Source organism: Anas platyrhynchos, chromosome 1 (genome assembly GCF_047663525.1).
Source record: "Anas platyrhynchos isolate ZD024472 breed Pekin duck chromosome 1, IASCAAS_PekinDuck_T2T, whole genome shotgun sequence".
Taxonomy (NCBI): Eukaryota; Metazoa; Chordata; class Aves; order Anseriformes; family Anatidae; genus Anas; species Anas platyrhynchos.
Genome location: NC_092587.1, coordinates 1,492,825 through 1,507,834, shown reverse-complemented (window position 1 = coordinate 1,507,834; position 15,010 = coordinate 1,492,825). Strand labels below are relative to the sequence as shown.

The 15,010-nt window shown below is 51.7% G+C and overlaps 1 protein-coding gene across 8 annotated transcripts in view; it reads right to left on the bottom strand.

Annotated features, from left to right (window-relative positions):
• NRF1 (nuclear respiratory factor 1) overlaps positions 1–15,010 on the bottom strand; it is a 51,216-nt gene that overhangs the window by 7,478 nt on the left and 28,728 nt on the right. For 5 of the 8 annotated variants that reach the window (XM_072038291.1, XM_072038104.1, XM_072038073.1 and 2 more), the window contains 2 exons: positions 12,435–12,559; positions 1,188–1,244 (listed from right to left, as the gene is read on the bottom strand). In XM_072038291.1, coding sequence (XP_071894392.1) covers positions 1,188–1,244; positions 12,435–12,559 — 182 coding nt within the window. Of the gene's footprint in view, positions 1–1,187; positions 1,245–10,377; positions 10,929–12,434; positions 12,560–15,010 lie in introns of those variants that run through there. The other 3 variants (XM_072038260.1, XM_072038176.1, XM_072038238.1) reach the window with 2 other exon arrangements.

Genomic DNA, 15,010 nt, shown 5'->3' with positions numbered 1-15,010 from the left:
CAGAAGGGATTCGGAGTCTGTTCCTCTGATGATACGTCAGGTATTAACCTGGTGGTTGCACGGGAGGCAATGCAGCACCTTAATGTTTCTGGGCCATCACCTAATGGGGATTCCCTCTTCTATTTTGCCATAAATTCTTTACGGAGTTGCCTGCTGTGTTGCTAACATCCACGCAGTCTCTTCCAGAGGAAGAATTGTGCGTCGAGAGTGATTCTTGTCCTTAAATCCTTCAGGATTCTGTATTTTCTGCGTGGTTTTATTAAAGACTACTGTGAGAATGAAGGCAGAGAACCATGTGAAGGGATAAAACGTTGTTATTACTTGAGCTTGAACGACTAAAACTCATTTTAGAAGTGATCTGAATTGAAAGTGGTACTAAAATATCACCTATGCTAATGAAACATCATTATTTGGCAGAGTTTCTGCAGAAATTACACCCTGGGCATCCTTGGAAATCAAATACAGTGCAAGGATGTGCATGGCCAGGGATGCGCACACACGAGCTCTCGTGTCCACCTCCCTCTGCTGTGGGAGACAACCTACGACTTTATTCGGGTTTCTGCTACCTTGAGCCCATCATTTCTTAAAACCGATGGGTGTTGAAGGTGTAGCTGTGGGGTTTTCTTCCCTTCCTGCCGTTGCTTTACGCCTGCGTTGGGTTCGTGACCTTGAAAAAAATGAATTTAACAAATCCAAAGATCACAACACCCCGCAGCCCCAGCCGTTACCTTGCTTGGGGGGTTATTAAGCTGCACGCTGAGCCCAGCTCCGGCCTCCTCACTAATTCTTTACTTAAATAATACTTAGAAGAGAGCTCAGCTTGCATGGGGCTAACGGGATCGGGCTGTAAGACATTAACCCCGCAGGCGTGCACGTCTCTACCCCGCAGCCAGGCCAGGGTCCAGCAGGGGAGATGGCCACCACGAGATGCTCCGATATAAATCCATGTCTCCAAATATAAAATCCATCTCTCCAAATATAAATCCGTATCTCCAACGTTTGTTATCTGCCCCTTAGAAGCGTGAAAGGAAGGGGGGAAAGACAGAAAAGAGAGACAGAGAGATAGACACAGCCCTTTCACCCCCGAGAAACACCACAGTGTCAGGAACCTCAAGGAATGAGTTGGCAGTGCCAACGACAGCTAAATCCCGTTAATTCCAAAACTACCACCACAAAAAGCCACTCACCTGAAAAACTCTCTGCTAGGCTCCACTTGCAACCTGAACAGTCTGCTGCTAGGATGCCTGACAATAAAATGCAAGTGTAAAAGGCTGAACACAGGCCAAAGGCTAAAGTCACGGGGGGAAGGGGGGCATTAGGTGGGGTAATTTGGGTATGGATGGGAATTACAACCTGTTGCTTAACGGGTGGGCTGGAAGAGAAAACACTCGTGACCCTCATTTCGTTCGGTGGCCACCGTAGGAGCAACACCCCAGCGTTAGGCACGGTAAATTTAATATCGTGCGGGGCAGAGAGGAGTAAAATCCATCTCGGAGAAGCGAGGGCCACCTCCGAGCCCGCTCTCCGCTTCTCCCCGCGGAACGAGGGAGGGGGAAATGAATGAGAAGCAGGAGTGGCTGCCAAAGCGGCGTTTCTCTGCATCCCCAGAGCACGAGGCTAGGAAGTTGATGAAGCCCAGGCGCCCGCCCGGCCTCCTTGGAAGAGCTCGATGTATTTTTAAGGCTACCTGAGCCCCGGGATCTAAATGAGTTTCACAAGCTGGTGGGGCTGCACGATAGATCACACGTGAACACGGGCATTAGCATACACTACAGAGCGTTTAGCACACGGGGATATAAAGCTGCTATTGTTCTGGCCGTAAGGTAATCCGTAACCAGATAGGTCCTGGCTTCATCTAAAAAACATTTTCCCAGCATTTCGCTGCCTGCTTCAGCGGGAGCCTTGCCGTGACAACAGAGCGCGCATTCATGGCCGAGGAGAGGGCCCGAAATGATGGGCGCTCTCCTCGGTCACCTCCCTCCGTGCTGGGGGAGATCGTGCCCGTAGCCCCAAAGTTGTCACGAACACAAAGTCAGGAGAGGTGTGCAGCTTTTGGAGGGTGCCAACACCTCGGGGAGGCTTTCAGAGCTTTGCCTTGCAAATAGGAAAGCGCAAATTTTGCGTCTCCGCCGGCGCCTTGGCTAGCCACAAGGAGGTAAGCACAATTCTTTTTTCCTTGGGAAAAAAGGTTGGACACACACCTTAAACACCCTTTTTACCCTTTTTTCTCCTCTTCAAAGCATCCCCTTCACATCCAGCTACAGCAGCAGCCCTGCTACAACCCAGCACACCCCTGGGTGCAGCGGCGCCCTGCTCCTTTATAGGACAGAGGCACCCGTCTGGCACCACGGGGTCCCCTCCCTCTGTGCGCTGCCCGGCCCATCCTCGGCAAGGTGAGCAATAAATCACGGCCAAGACACCACTCCTAACGTGGAACACAGTGTGTAAAGAGCAAGTTTTTACAGTGCACATTCCTCCTTTTTACGCCGCTGTCTCGCGACAGGTGGGATGGGTTCCTACCTCTCCCCGCCGAGAGCGTTTATTCTTGGTATGCTACCGCCTCTGGCAGATTCCTCGCTTGGAAAGCTCTGCACATCTGCTGATTTCAAAATAAAAACAAGCTCGGGCTCCGGCCTGGTGGCTGAAGGCACATTCGTGCAGGCGGGCAGGTCGAAAAGCTCCACGAGAGCAGAGAGAGGTGGCCGGAGAGTAATTTCTGCTTTATATCTGCTGGGGGTGATTCAGAGCAGCGTGGGGCTGGAGGCAAGAAGGCAGCTCTCTGACAGCAGCAAAGAGAAAGCCTAAAACATGGCCAAGTCCTAAAACCTGGCCAAGTCCTAAAATGTGACCAAGCCCTAAAACCTGGCTGAGTCTGAATCCCGTTGATTTGCAGCGGGACTCCAAACCTCTGAGCACTCAGCTCTTGTTTGGAAGCGCGACTTGGGCTGCCCCCAGTAAAACCAGACCTGGGACCTCCAGGACTGGGCTGGAGACACCACGAGGCAGCTGTGGGTGCGAGCCACGAGGCTGTCAAACTGCAAACGCCGCTGGCTGCTGCTCCCTGAGACTTCAAAGGGGTCAAAGACGCTCTATTTATGCCAGCAATAAAATCTCTGCTTCCATTAGCTATACATCCTCCTCCTAAACGCAGCGCGCACACCAATTAAAGTCCCCTAATGCTTGGGAGTACAAAGCTTGGGTTTTTTTTTCCTCTTTTTTTTTTTTTTTTGAAGGGAAGGGTGGAAGGGAAGAGATCAGGCGGCTCGGGGGAATAGCAGAGAGCCTTTCACTGCTCGGGCTCTCGTCGAAATCTGTCAGAGGGCAGCGGGAACAGATGGCCCTTTCTGAAGGTTGCTCCTGGAGCTTACACGAAATGAGGGATTGGCTCGGGCCACGTCCTGGTGGACAACTTATTGATGCCACAGCCAGGCTCTGAGTGCTTTCTGGCAGAGGTGGTGGAGAAAACGAGGGATTACACGGGTACGAAGCAAAATGCTCCCTACCTGATCAAAGGCACCTCCTTCCTGGGGGGAATCGAGGCAAATTGCCGGCAGCGTACTCCTGCCGCTGCTGCTCACTGAACCCCCCTTTGGCCACGCTGGAGGTTTTGAGGTGATGAAAATCGTGGGAGAAAGCAGGGAGGAGGAAGTTGAGGATCTGGGGCAATCAGGAGGCAAATTTGTATGGGGTGAAAGCTTGCTACGATCTGCGAGCAGCAGCAAATAAAGCCATGATCGATTTTTTCAGCCAGTTCTAAGCTTGTGCTCTCCTCAGTCTCTTAATTTTTAGAGGCTGCATCTTCTCCAGGGCACGCTTTGCACTTTCTGAGGGCAGGTGGCAAGAAGCCCACCAGCACCCGGGCGGGCCACCAGAGAGGGGCCCCGGTGAAAGCAGCACAGAGGGAAGGTTGGATGCTTTTGGGAACAGATTAAGGACACGGGGTGGGACTGGGAGGAACAAGGCAAACCCTGACTTCGAAACACCACCTCTGTTTTTTGGAAAGGTTCAGAGGAAGCACGTGGGCACTCCTGACCTGGAAACTGTGCTTTGCAGCATGACCCCGACCGTACCAACCTGCCGAGGGACTCGAGGATGATGAGGGAAGGGGCAGCCTCCCCCCGGGAAGCCAGCGAGCAGAAGCCACCACCCCGGCCGGCAGGAAAATAGGGCGATTCCCCCCTGCAATCTTCCCCGCACAGCTGGTTCCTGGCTGCGGATTACGGCTGTCACATGAGCTGCTTTACAGCAAAGCCAAGCTGTCTTGGTGAGCTGAGAAGGTCACTGGGAGACAGGGGCCTCCGGGGACAGACACGCCGCCCTCTGCTGCGGCGGGGATTTACTGCCCGGCGGGGAGAAAGGCGATCCCTCCTGGTCGGAGGGCAGAGAGAAATGGGTTTTACCTCCCAGTTCTCTGCACGGAGATGGTTAGGGCTCACCCTGGGGAAGGGGAGAGCGGGGATGTCCCCGGATCTGGGTTTTGTGTTGCTTGCCAGGCTGTAATTGAGGTGTTGGAGGGCTGTGAAGTGATGGTTTTACCTTCCCTTCCTCGTGCACCACCAACCTTTTGGACACGGCCACCTGAACGTCACCAGTAAAGGGATGCCAAGTGGAGGTGCATCTCCCCCAGCACTCCTGCACAAGCTCAGAGCCTCAGAGAATGAATGAGCCAATCCTTCCTCAAAGGCAGCAGCAAGAAACGTCCTCTTCAAACCCAAAACCCTAAAGGAAGTGGCGAAAAAATGTCCCTCTCAAACCTAAAACTTTAAAGGAAGCAAGAAATGCCCTCAAACCTACAACTCTAAAGGAGGCAGCAAGAAATGTCCTCTTCAAATCTTAAAAACTTGAACTGCTGAACACGGGGCCAGCGAAGAGGAACGGGTTTCGGTTGGAAAAACAGAAGTCTGCGGGTCCGTTTCAGCCTCCTGGGAGGATGAATTAAAGCCTGCCATCTCCATCATCCTGCCACAGGCAGGGCTGGTGGGCAAGGAAAACATTTCTGCGAGCGAGACCGCCTCACGTGCTTCATGCTCGCAGGACGGGGCTCTTTACTATGCCCCAGAGGCACGAGACAGATGGGGTTGTGCTTTTAGGCTCGAAAATCAGCCCGTTACAGAGATCCAATGAAGAGGAGACGTCCAGCCACAGGCTGAGCAGCTCTGCAGGGAAGGAATTTGGTCTTATACACAAGATTATTAGCTTGATAAACACACAGACCGTGCCCCGGAGCACTCAGGAGCTGTGCCTGGGGAAGCCCCAGCTCGCAGGGTACCTCTCCTTCCAGTGGGGTGCCCGGCAGGCAAGGGGAAGGTTCACAAACCCCTTTTTTTGTTTCATCAGATGCTTTACAAGGCTCCAGCAGCTCGCTGGGATTTCAGCCAGCTTCCCATTTGGCTCAGGTTGCACCCTGCGCCCACGGCTGGCCATTAAGAGCCGGGAGCTGATGATTGCCCCGAGGTCAGAGGAGCCTCCACCCCGTTCTGCCCTCGTTTTCCAAAGCAGGAGAGGGTTCCTCGAGCCAGCCCAGCTCGTGGCCACGAGGGTACCTGCTAGGGAGGCAAGGATTGCGCCCTGCTGCCATGAAACAGCAGATTGCAGCCCAATTCTGTGCCGTGAGGGGATTAGAAACCCCCCTCCATCTGCCCTGCTGCGCTGTAATCACAATTCCCCAAGCCCTTGGATGGTGCGAGAGGTAAGGGAGGGATGGCACAGGGAGAAAAATGGCAATGGGACTGCAGTGCTTGGTCATCTCCTCCCCAGAAGAGATGGAAAACCTTCCGGGGATGTGCTACGACCCCCAATATCTCACAGGACCCCAAAATCTGGGGTAGGGGGCTGCCACACAGCATATATTTAAATAAATTGATATTTATTCAAATAATATTGTAATTACGTTAACAAATATTGATATTTTTTTATTCCATGTGTGCCTCGTCGTGAAGCACTGAGTAAGGAGCAGCAAGCACGGGCTGGTTTTGGTCTCAGCTTAGTTTCCCACTCACCTCATCTAATTTTTGTAGGTCCTGCTGTGCCAACCAAGCCTCTGCTTGGGGTTAGGGTTGGGCACGAGGAGGAGGACGCCTGGAAAAACGCTCACAGACACCACACAAACACCTCCGTCCCTTTGCATCCCAAACCTTGCACTGCAAATACTGGCGAGCAAGGAAATATTTATCTATCCAGCTCCTTGCCCCCAAACATACTCAGAGAAACGCACAAACAACCTCACCTCTTTTAGATAAAAGCTTAGATAAAAGGGTTAGGATCTCCAGCTCTTGCAGGTACCCCAAGCAGGCAAGGGGAAGGCACCTTCCCTGTGAGCAAAGGCGATCACAAAACGCCCCCAGATGTCCAAAAAGACCCCCAGATGTCCAAAAAACACCCCCAGATGTCCCAAGCCAACATCACCATCAGCTGAAACAACAGGCTATGAGCACTGGCACTGGTAAAGTCGAGCAAAAAGCCTCGCTAAGAAACCAAAGAATCCCAGAATCAGAGAACATCCCGAGCTGGAAGGGACCCACAAGGATTATCGAGTCCCACTCCTGTTTCCACACAGCTCTACCCCAAAATTCAGCCACGAGAATTGTCGAGGGGCTGTGAGACGAAGGCACAAAGCCTGGATAAATATCCTACAAACACCCCAAATGAAGAGGCTTCTAATTCAGCCTGAATTTCAATCCAACTGCATTTCCAGACAAGCTGCACGTTCATTCAGAGCGTTCCCAGCCCCGTTGCTCTCTGTGATGGAGGGCGAACAAGCGAGGGGAGCTGAGCTGTGGGAAATGGGGAAGGCAAAAACCCTACAGGAGGAAAAAAAAAGGGCCACTGCTGCAGGAGAGCTGCGCCCCTTTGAGACAAACCTCCAGGAGCAACCACGTCCCTCTGCCCTGAAGATCTCAGGCCAAGTAGTCCTCAAAAGCCACCTGCTTCAGCAGAGCTGAGGCTTTATGAAGGGGAAAAAAAGGGGAAAAGAAAAAGTTTTCTTCCCAACGTGCTGCCTTCTGACCCAGGATTTCTGTGGTTTGGTCCTAAAGTGCTTGGGGTCCCCCCGAATTAAAGCGTTTGGGGTCCCCGCGAATTAAAGTGCTTGGGGTCCCCCAGAAATGAGCCTCCCAAGTGCATCAATTCAGGGGACAGATCAAGGAGCAGCGTCACCAGACCTGAATTTTCCGAGGGAAATTCAAGATCCGAGGAAAATTCAAGATCCTGAAGCTCTCTGCTACGTGCACGAGGTAGCAGAACTGCTGTGAGCGTTACAGCCTGCATCAAACAGCTCCACTTTTGCAAATTCACAGCAAAATTAAAACCCCCTGCTCAGCCCGGCGTCGATACCAGCCCCGTTTCCTCTCCCAGCCCAGAACAAAAGGGAACATATTGCAACTGTGCTGAGAGAGGAGGGCTGCTGCCTATTTCTTTAAATGTAATGTTAATGCCTGGTAATCAGCTTTAATTTTTAAACAGGCCCAGCCCCTCCCTGTCCATTTCTCCTAATTCAGGACACGTGGAAGGTAAATGGCCTGTGCTTAAAGCAGGCCAGCACGGGCTGTGACAGCTGGGGAGCCTGTAAGGCTCAACGGCCTTCTAAGAGGAATGGATGTCAGAGCTCACCAGGGGAGGGAAACGGGGAGGCGCTGGAGATGCTGGAAGGTCACCGAGAAGCCCGAGGTGAGGTCAGGAGGGGCACGGCTCACCGACTGCATGGAAACTCCACCAAACCATCAGGATGCCAAGAAATGCTGGAAGTGATCAAGCAGCAAAGGACTTGGATGTGATTCCCTACCCCTAATGAAGGTGGTTTCCCCTTCGGGATCACAAAAAGGTCAAGGAGCGAAGGGTTTTAGTCTTTTAGGGGACACCTGAGGAGCTCCTGGTGTCTCCCCGGGATGCTGCCTCCTCTCTTTGCAAGCTCGAGGGCGTGTTTCAGAGCTAAAAAAGCAGCCTGGAAGCTTCACGTGAGACTTCATGGGAACACACACACAAAAAACAGCAAAAAGGAACCCCAAAAAAACAACAGGCTCTCCCTGGCACTCCTCCAACAGCTCTTTGCAGAGGGGATTCCTGTCAGTGCTCCCCTTATACAAATCTCTTCTCCCAAGGAAATCAAATGAGTTTGTGAGCCTGAAAAGACAGACTGCACCCAGAAATTACCATTTGGGGTGTCAGCCAAGGGACTTCCCGAGGTCACAATAAGCAGGGAAGCCCTCGGGTGCCGTGGCATCCACCTCCTGCTCCAACCCAGCCAAACTCCCGGTGCTGGGAGCAGCCCAGGCCCTGGGCAAAGCTGGCTCCGAGCCTGTGCTGGGGGTAAAAGAACTGCTGGTGCAGGTGGTGCCTGGTTTGTAGGACCGGAGGGAAAACCTGGCACCCTACAGCACGAGAGGGAGCTGTCGGAGCCGCTATTTTTAGCCCCGGTTGGTGGGCAGAGAAAAATCCTAATCATCAGCAGAGCCTGGGCCAGCCCCGTGGCTGGAGGGCAGCCTGAGCAGGCAAAGGGTCGTGCCCGAGGAGTAGGGCAGGGCTGCAGCAAAAAAAAAAACAAAACACAGCGTTGACACAGCAAGGGAAGAGGCGTGGAGGTGATGGAGCTGCAACCGAGCAGCCCCTCTCTCCGCAGGGCACCGTGTGCTTGAGACGGAATAAACGTGGTTGAGCCGAGGCTTGTGCCAGCCAATTTCATTCAGCATTCATCAGGGCCCTGCTGTTGACAAGAATTCATTCATGCCCAGTGATTTGTCCTCTGGGAAACACCTCTCCCTCCTTCCTGGAGCTGCTCCACGCACCCAGGACTTCGCTCGCCTGCCCCAGCTCTCCTTGCTGGCTGCCGTCGTCCCCTCTCCTGCCCTGCCAGGTGACACGCACCTGTAAAAATTAAATTCCTGGCTTCTCCTTCAGCTGGTGATTAAATTCTGCCTGGTTCAGGGCAGCACTCATTAAAAAAATAAATGTTTTCCTACCAGGAAGGTGCTATAGAAAGTTTGACTTCTTTTCTGCCTGGACTCAAGGAGCTCAGCAGCATTTTGCCAAGCTGCTAGCGACTGGTTTGGATCCATCCTCCTTCAAAAGAACATCGAACGGGGAATTTATTATTTAAAGATTGTGACATTCACAGCAGGTCAGCCTCCCAGCCCCTGCTTTTCCCCTTTTCTCATGCAGAGAAAGCCACCAGGGATCAGGGTGCTGCACCTCCCTGTCCCCAGGCAAGCAAAAAACGAGAACAGGCAGCTCCTGGCTTTGCCCTTGGTGGCTCCCTCTGCTTTTTACTCTTGAGGAGACGCCTGGAACAGCACCAGAAACAGGACCTGGGCTCCTGCCTTCCCCTCCTGGCTGTGCTTTCACCTGTAAACAGCTCACCCCGAGCCTGCCGGGGCTGGCAGCCGCGCGTTTCCCATCTGCAGCGAGGGTGGAGGCAGCTTTCCACCCACACCTCCTTGATTTCACGGGGGAAGCTGGGCAGCTTTGCAGCAATCCAACCACTCCTGGTGCAGAAATCGCCAAAAATGGGGCGGCTCCGGTGCAACGGGGCCCCCCTCATCCTAAATAACCCCACAGGAGCATTGGTCGTGGGGTAGCCTGCAAGATGTGGCCCTGCATTGATGCCTCACCTCTGCTCGTAGAAGCACGGAGCCTGCTAATCCCCCTGCTCACGTCAGAGCCCTAAAGCTCCTTTGGTCCTTTCTGGGTTTGTTCTGACGACCGGAGGGGCTGGAGAAGGGCAAAACTCACAGCAGCTGGAGCTTGGAGCCCCTCTTGTCTTCAGAGCAGCTCCCCAAAACGTCGCACCACACAAACCCACCAAGCCCGAGCTCCTCGGGGCGGCACCGCGCGCTGCTCCAGCCCTTCATCAATATTTAAGCATCGAGTCAGGAAGCCTGCAGCCAAGGCAGCTTTCAGGATCGATGCCGAACAAAAGGCTGCGGCACGAGGACGTGGAAGCGAGGCTCAGCCTCGGGTGCTGCCACGAGCCCATTCACCTGCTGGGAATTTGACTTTAAACCTGGTTATTTCAGACCAAAACATCTGAGGCTTCAAATTCAGGGTCCAGCATCCCGGCTCGGAGCAGCACGAAGCCATAAAGCTCTTAGCTCGTTTGACACAGCGTTGGGGAAGGAAATCTTATTTCCCCTCACTGTGGATGTGACCCACCACGAGATTACTCACGGCCCTTTCGCAGTCGAGCCCCGCTGCCGGGCTCCCTGCAAGGCTGAGCTTCGTTCCAGCCTCTGAGACGCACAAAAAACCACAGAATTTGCCTTTTTTTTTAGCTGGATTCATTCTCTGGGGTCAGTTAATTGTTACTCGGGTGCCAGAGCGTGGATGGGGAAAGTATTTTATCAAGATAAAACAAAAAAAAAAGAGTAATTAAAGCTGGTGGCTGCCATCAAGAACTGAAACACCTTCCCTGACCCCAAGCAAATTCGTTCAACTACTTTCCTGGTTTCCCTACCAATAAATGGGGATAAATTTATGTCCCTTCCAGGGAAAACTGCATGGGTATGGGATCAGAATCCCTCAGAAACAAGAGGACAGCACCCAAAATATTTCATCCCCACTGCCCCAAGGGACCGAGTGCCCAGGACGATGCTTGCCCTCACCCCCAGGGCTTCGGGGTATGGAAAGAGGCAGAGCAAACCTTCGGCGACAGCACCAACGCCAAAAATCCATCCCAGCCCCAGCCAGAGCCAGCAGGAATGGATACCCGCATCTCCTCCGGCCCCAGGGGGGGATAAATTAGCTGGTTACGTAAGGAAACAACCGGGCACGGCGCTTCCAAGGGCTGCCCGAGCCCTTCCCCTTAAAGGCCGCCGGAGATTAGAGCGAATCGAAGGGTGGGAGCGAGGCGAGGGGCTGCGGGCGAGGCTTTGCACGGAGGAAAACGCTGCAGTCTCTCCCCTTAATGCACTCTAAATCCCAGCTGATTTCCAGCTCCGCTGTTAGAAAAAAAAAAAAAAAAACACACAAAAAACAAAGGAGGAAAAAAAAAAGCCCAGCATTAATATCGTTTTAATGCACGCTGGGCGAGTGAGGTGGAGTGACTCAGGGCCTGGAAGGGTGGGAGGTGTTGAGGGGAAGCATCCAGAGGAATCCAGAGCGTGAAAGCATTTTGGAAGCTGACCAGAAGGAGCCGGGGTGCAGATCTGCTTAAAGGACACCACGGTGCTTCTACAGATCTGCTGTTGCTGCTTTCGAGCATCCAGGCTCAGATTCTCCCTTCGATAAACGCTGCTCGCCCCCCTCACGCCCAGCAGGCAGGGAAATAGAGCTGTGAAATACAACCCAGGGCTGCTCATCCCTCTGCTCTTCCCTCTCTGCATCCCAGCAGCGAGGCCAGGGCTGGGATTTAATTTCTGCTCCCTCTTCAGGCTGGCTGACTCCACAGCAAGAGGCATCGAGCGCAGCACCCTGAGCAAAGCCACTCTTCCTTCCCTCCACTCCCCCGTTCTCTCTGCCGGCCAAGCGCTGATGTTTTAGGATCAGAGCATTCCCTACGAGACGAGGATTGGGATGGGAGCCAAACCTGATGTCTGACCAAGGAGGATTTCTGCTTGAAATGCAAAATAACAAGGCAAGAACTCAGCGGTCTGCCCCCTGGCTGCGCACGCATTTTCCCCCTTTAACAATGACAACCCAAATACCATTTTTTTTTAAAAAACATAACTTCACAGTCCTCATCCTTTCTGCACTTATTTTGGTGCCTTTCCTTCTATTCCACCAAATAACCAGAGAGTTCATCATACAGCAAGACTAGGCAGTAGATAAGCAGGCACACACCAGTGTGTTCCAGTGCCATCCTGAACCAGTTTCCACAAACTTTGTTTTATTTCTTCGCTACCTGCTTAGTCTGGATATCTAGGAAAGTCCCCAGAGCTGGAATAAAGACGCTGAGTGAGAAGCTCGACAGAAAATCCCCCGAACTAAGCCACTGTGGGGTGGCAAGATGGGAAAGGAGGCGGAAGGCAGCACGCCGAGGCTGGCTGCCGACGGGTGACGGAGCAGAAAAGCAACAGTTGGTCAAGAGCAGCCACCGAGCATAAAGGAATAAAAATAAACAATAAAACAACTGGAGAAGGAAGGAAACGAGTGGGTGATACAACGTTGGCCATACTCTCTGCCACTCCACAGTGAAGTGTTTTGGAGTTTATATGGCACTAACTAGCGGTGTCAACTGAGTCCTGGGTGGTGTACGGGGACAGAACAGGGAGCAATCCTTCCCCAACAAACTAGGGCTGAAGAAAAAGCTGGTAGAAAGGACAGAAAGAGCCCCCAGAACCAGGGAAGCAAACGAAGTTAGCGCTATCCTTTTGCTCTCTGGGCTTTTAAGTCAACCTGAAGGGAGGCAGAGCTATTTCGCTGGGGAAAACTTGGCATTTCAAGCGGAGAGGAAAAAAAAAAAACAAACCCTAAAACAGAAAGCCAAAACTTTCCGGCAGCCTTACCATTGGCATCTTGGACTCCGGTGAGCGCTCCGACTGCCGCGGCGGTTTCACCAGATAGGACGATCTGCCCTCCACCTTGGAGAGTGGCTTCAGCAAGTGTGGCTACCGCGTGGGCTGCTGCTTCACTGGGGGGAAAAAAAAGGGAAGGGGAGGGTTAGGAAGGCCACCAGACAACCCTGCTCCAGCAGGAGCTATTTAACCAGGCATTGGTATCAAGAGAACGCACGCAGGAAGGAGGGATTCTCACCAGGGTCTGCTGAAGTTATCCAGAATGGAAAATCTGCAGTGGAGGAGGAATACAAGGAATAAGCTGCTTTCGCTGCCTTTTTTTCAGCTTGCATCCCTCTTAGTTAGAATATCCGTGCCTTCGTTAACATCCTGTTGCCCATGACTTTCCTAAAAGCTTTTGGACCATCCGAGCTGGTTATAACACCGCGTGGCTCCTTCCTGCCTCTGGCTTCCAGCACAAAACTCACTCTTTTGCCACCGGCCCTCTCCAGATTTTCCAACTCCACCTCTCAGTACGGATTCAGGCAGCTCACCTCGTGCTGCAGAAGGCCCAGAGCTCTGCCGTTACCAGGAGCACATCAGCAGCTCTCTATTTAGAGAAGACAGAGTACCTCTCCCCAGCCAAGTGGTTTAATAATTCTTTTTAACGAGTGATCGGTAGCTGAGCACGGCATTCTTAAATTTCCTCGCACGAATGAGGTCAGACCAAAAGGCCCTTCTAATGCAGCAGCCCTGCTGTGAGAACAGCCAGTATCAGGTATTTAGGAAGGAGTGTGTATGATCCTTCCCTTCCTACACCCTCTCAGCTTCCGACAGTCAGCAGCGTATTGATTTCCTACATCAGAGACTGCATCTGGACCATCAGGTTGGATTTTTTCTAATCCCCTTTGAAACCCATTTATATTTTTTTTTTTTGCTTCCCCAACATCCTGTGTCAATGAGAGCCACATTTAATTAGATGACGTGTGAATAAAAATGCTGCGTTCTGGCAGTCCAAAGCCTACTCCCTCAGTCTTGCTGGGCAGCCTGTGCATCTGACAGTGCAAGAAATGGAAAATAACAGTTCCATTCTCATTTTCCTCGTGACTTCATAGCCTTCCAGTAATCTCTTTTCCAAGCTGAAGAGACAGAGCCCACTCGCTGTGGAAGGGCTCTTCCTGGCTTCCTCACCAGTCTTGTCTTGCATTTAGAAAAAAGTCTGGAAAAAGACATTGTTTGAGGGGTGTGTGTGACCATTTCTAACATTATTCAAAACGTAGATGTACAGTGGGTTAGTCCAGTGGCCTGATCCTGCCCTGCTCTCTACTTCCCTGTAATTCCTAATATTCAACTTACTCTTTCTGACAATCCCTGCTCAGCAGGGATTCTCGGAGCTTGCTGAATGGTAACTGGTAACAAACAGTTCCTCGTTGGGTCTATGCAGGAGATATTTCTTCACGCGTGGATTATTTGGCATGGATTGAGATGTTCTATTTGCCATTTCGTTGCAGAGTCCGGGTGCTGTGAGCATCCTTCAACAACTGTTCCAACTCCTCCAGACCCCTTGGATAAATATTAGCTACTCAGAGCATATTTTCATCTCTAAATAGCCTCTCTGTCATTCACAGCAGCTCTTAAGCACTGTTACTGAGCCAGAATATTTTCTTGTTCCGCCTCCCTATCCCTTTTTGGTTAATGTCTCTTCTGAACATGCAGCTATGTGGAGGCAGAGTGCAGGAAGGCCAACTACAACAGAGCAAACCTGGGGGTAAACCCAGACTTCCTGCCCTAACGCTATTTTCCAGATGTTGCACGCTTACTTGAAGCCACTTTCAAGGGCAATTCAGCATTTGAATCATTCGTTAAGGCTGCACCCCTGAAAATAATAATGCCCATACAGCATAAAAGCTGTGCCCAGTTACAGCGTGCTCCACAAACACTAATTAGTTCAAATTAATGAATTAATCACCTCCACTTTGTCCTTCTTTACTAGAAGGCCCCATACTTCCCATCCTCAAAGCTGGCAGAGCTGGAAGAGCTGTTAGCTCTCAAGGAATTGCTGAGATCTTCCTACAGGTAGGGGAAAGATCGCAGTCCTACTCCCACAGCAGTGTTTGGTGGCAAAGAAAAGAGAGCACCTGTTCCACATGGAAGGTTTGGGGGGCAAGTCGCCCAGAACTTCTTAAATGCAGGAAAAAGAACTGCTCATTGTGACCTTAAGAGCCAGAACCAGTAGCAATGGGACAAAATTAAACTGAAAGCACACTGGTTTCGGAAAAAATTCTCGGAAGTACAGAGAAAAAAAAATCTACCAACTAGAAACGTGCAGGATACAGATCCTGCAAGCCAGATTCCAGGAGACTGGACTTTTTTTTTTTCCTCTAACTCCATGCCTAGTTACTTTATCTATTTTTACAGTGTCCAAATCACTTGGTTTTAAAAGGCAATTTTACAGTGAAACTACTAATAAAAATAATCCTACTCAATCAGCCTTCTATAGTAGTGGAAAAGAACATACCTGATGGACTTGAATCTGGATCACAAACAGAAACAGTTCTAGGGGTGTTTGCAGTTCAGTTGCAACAGCA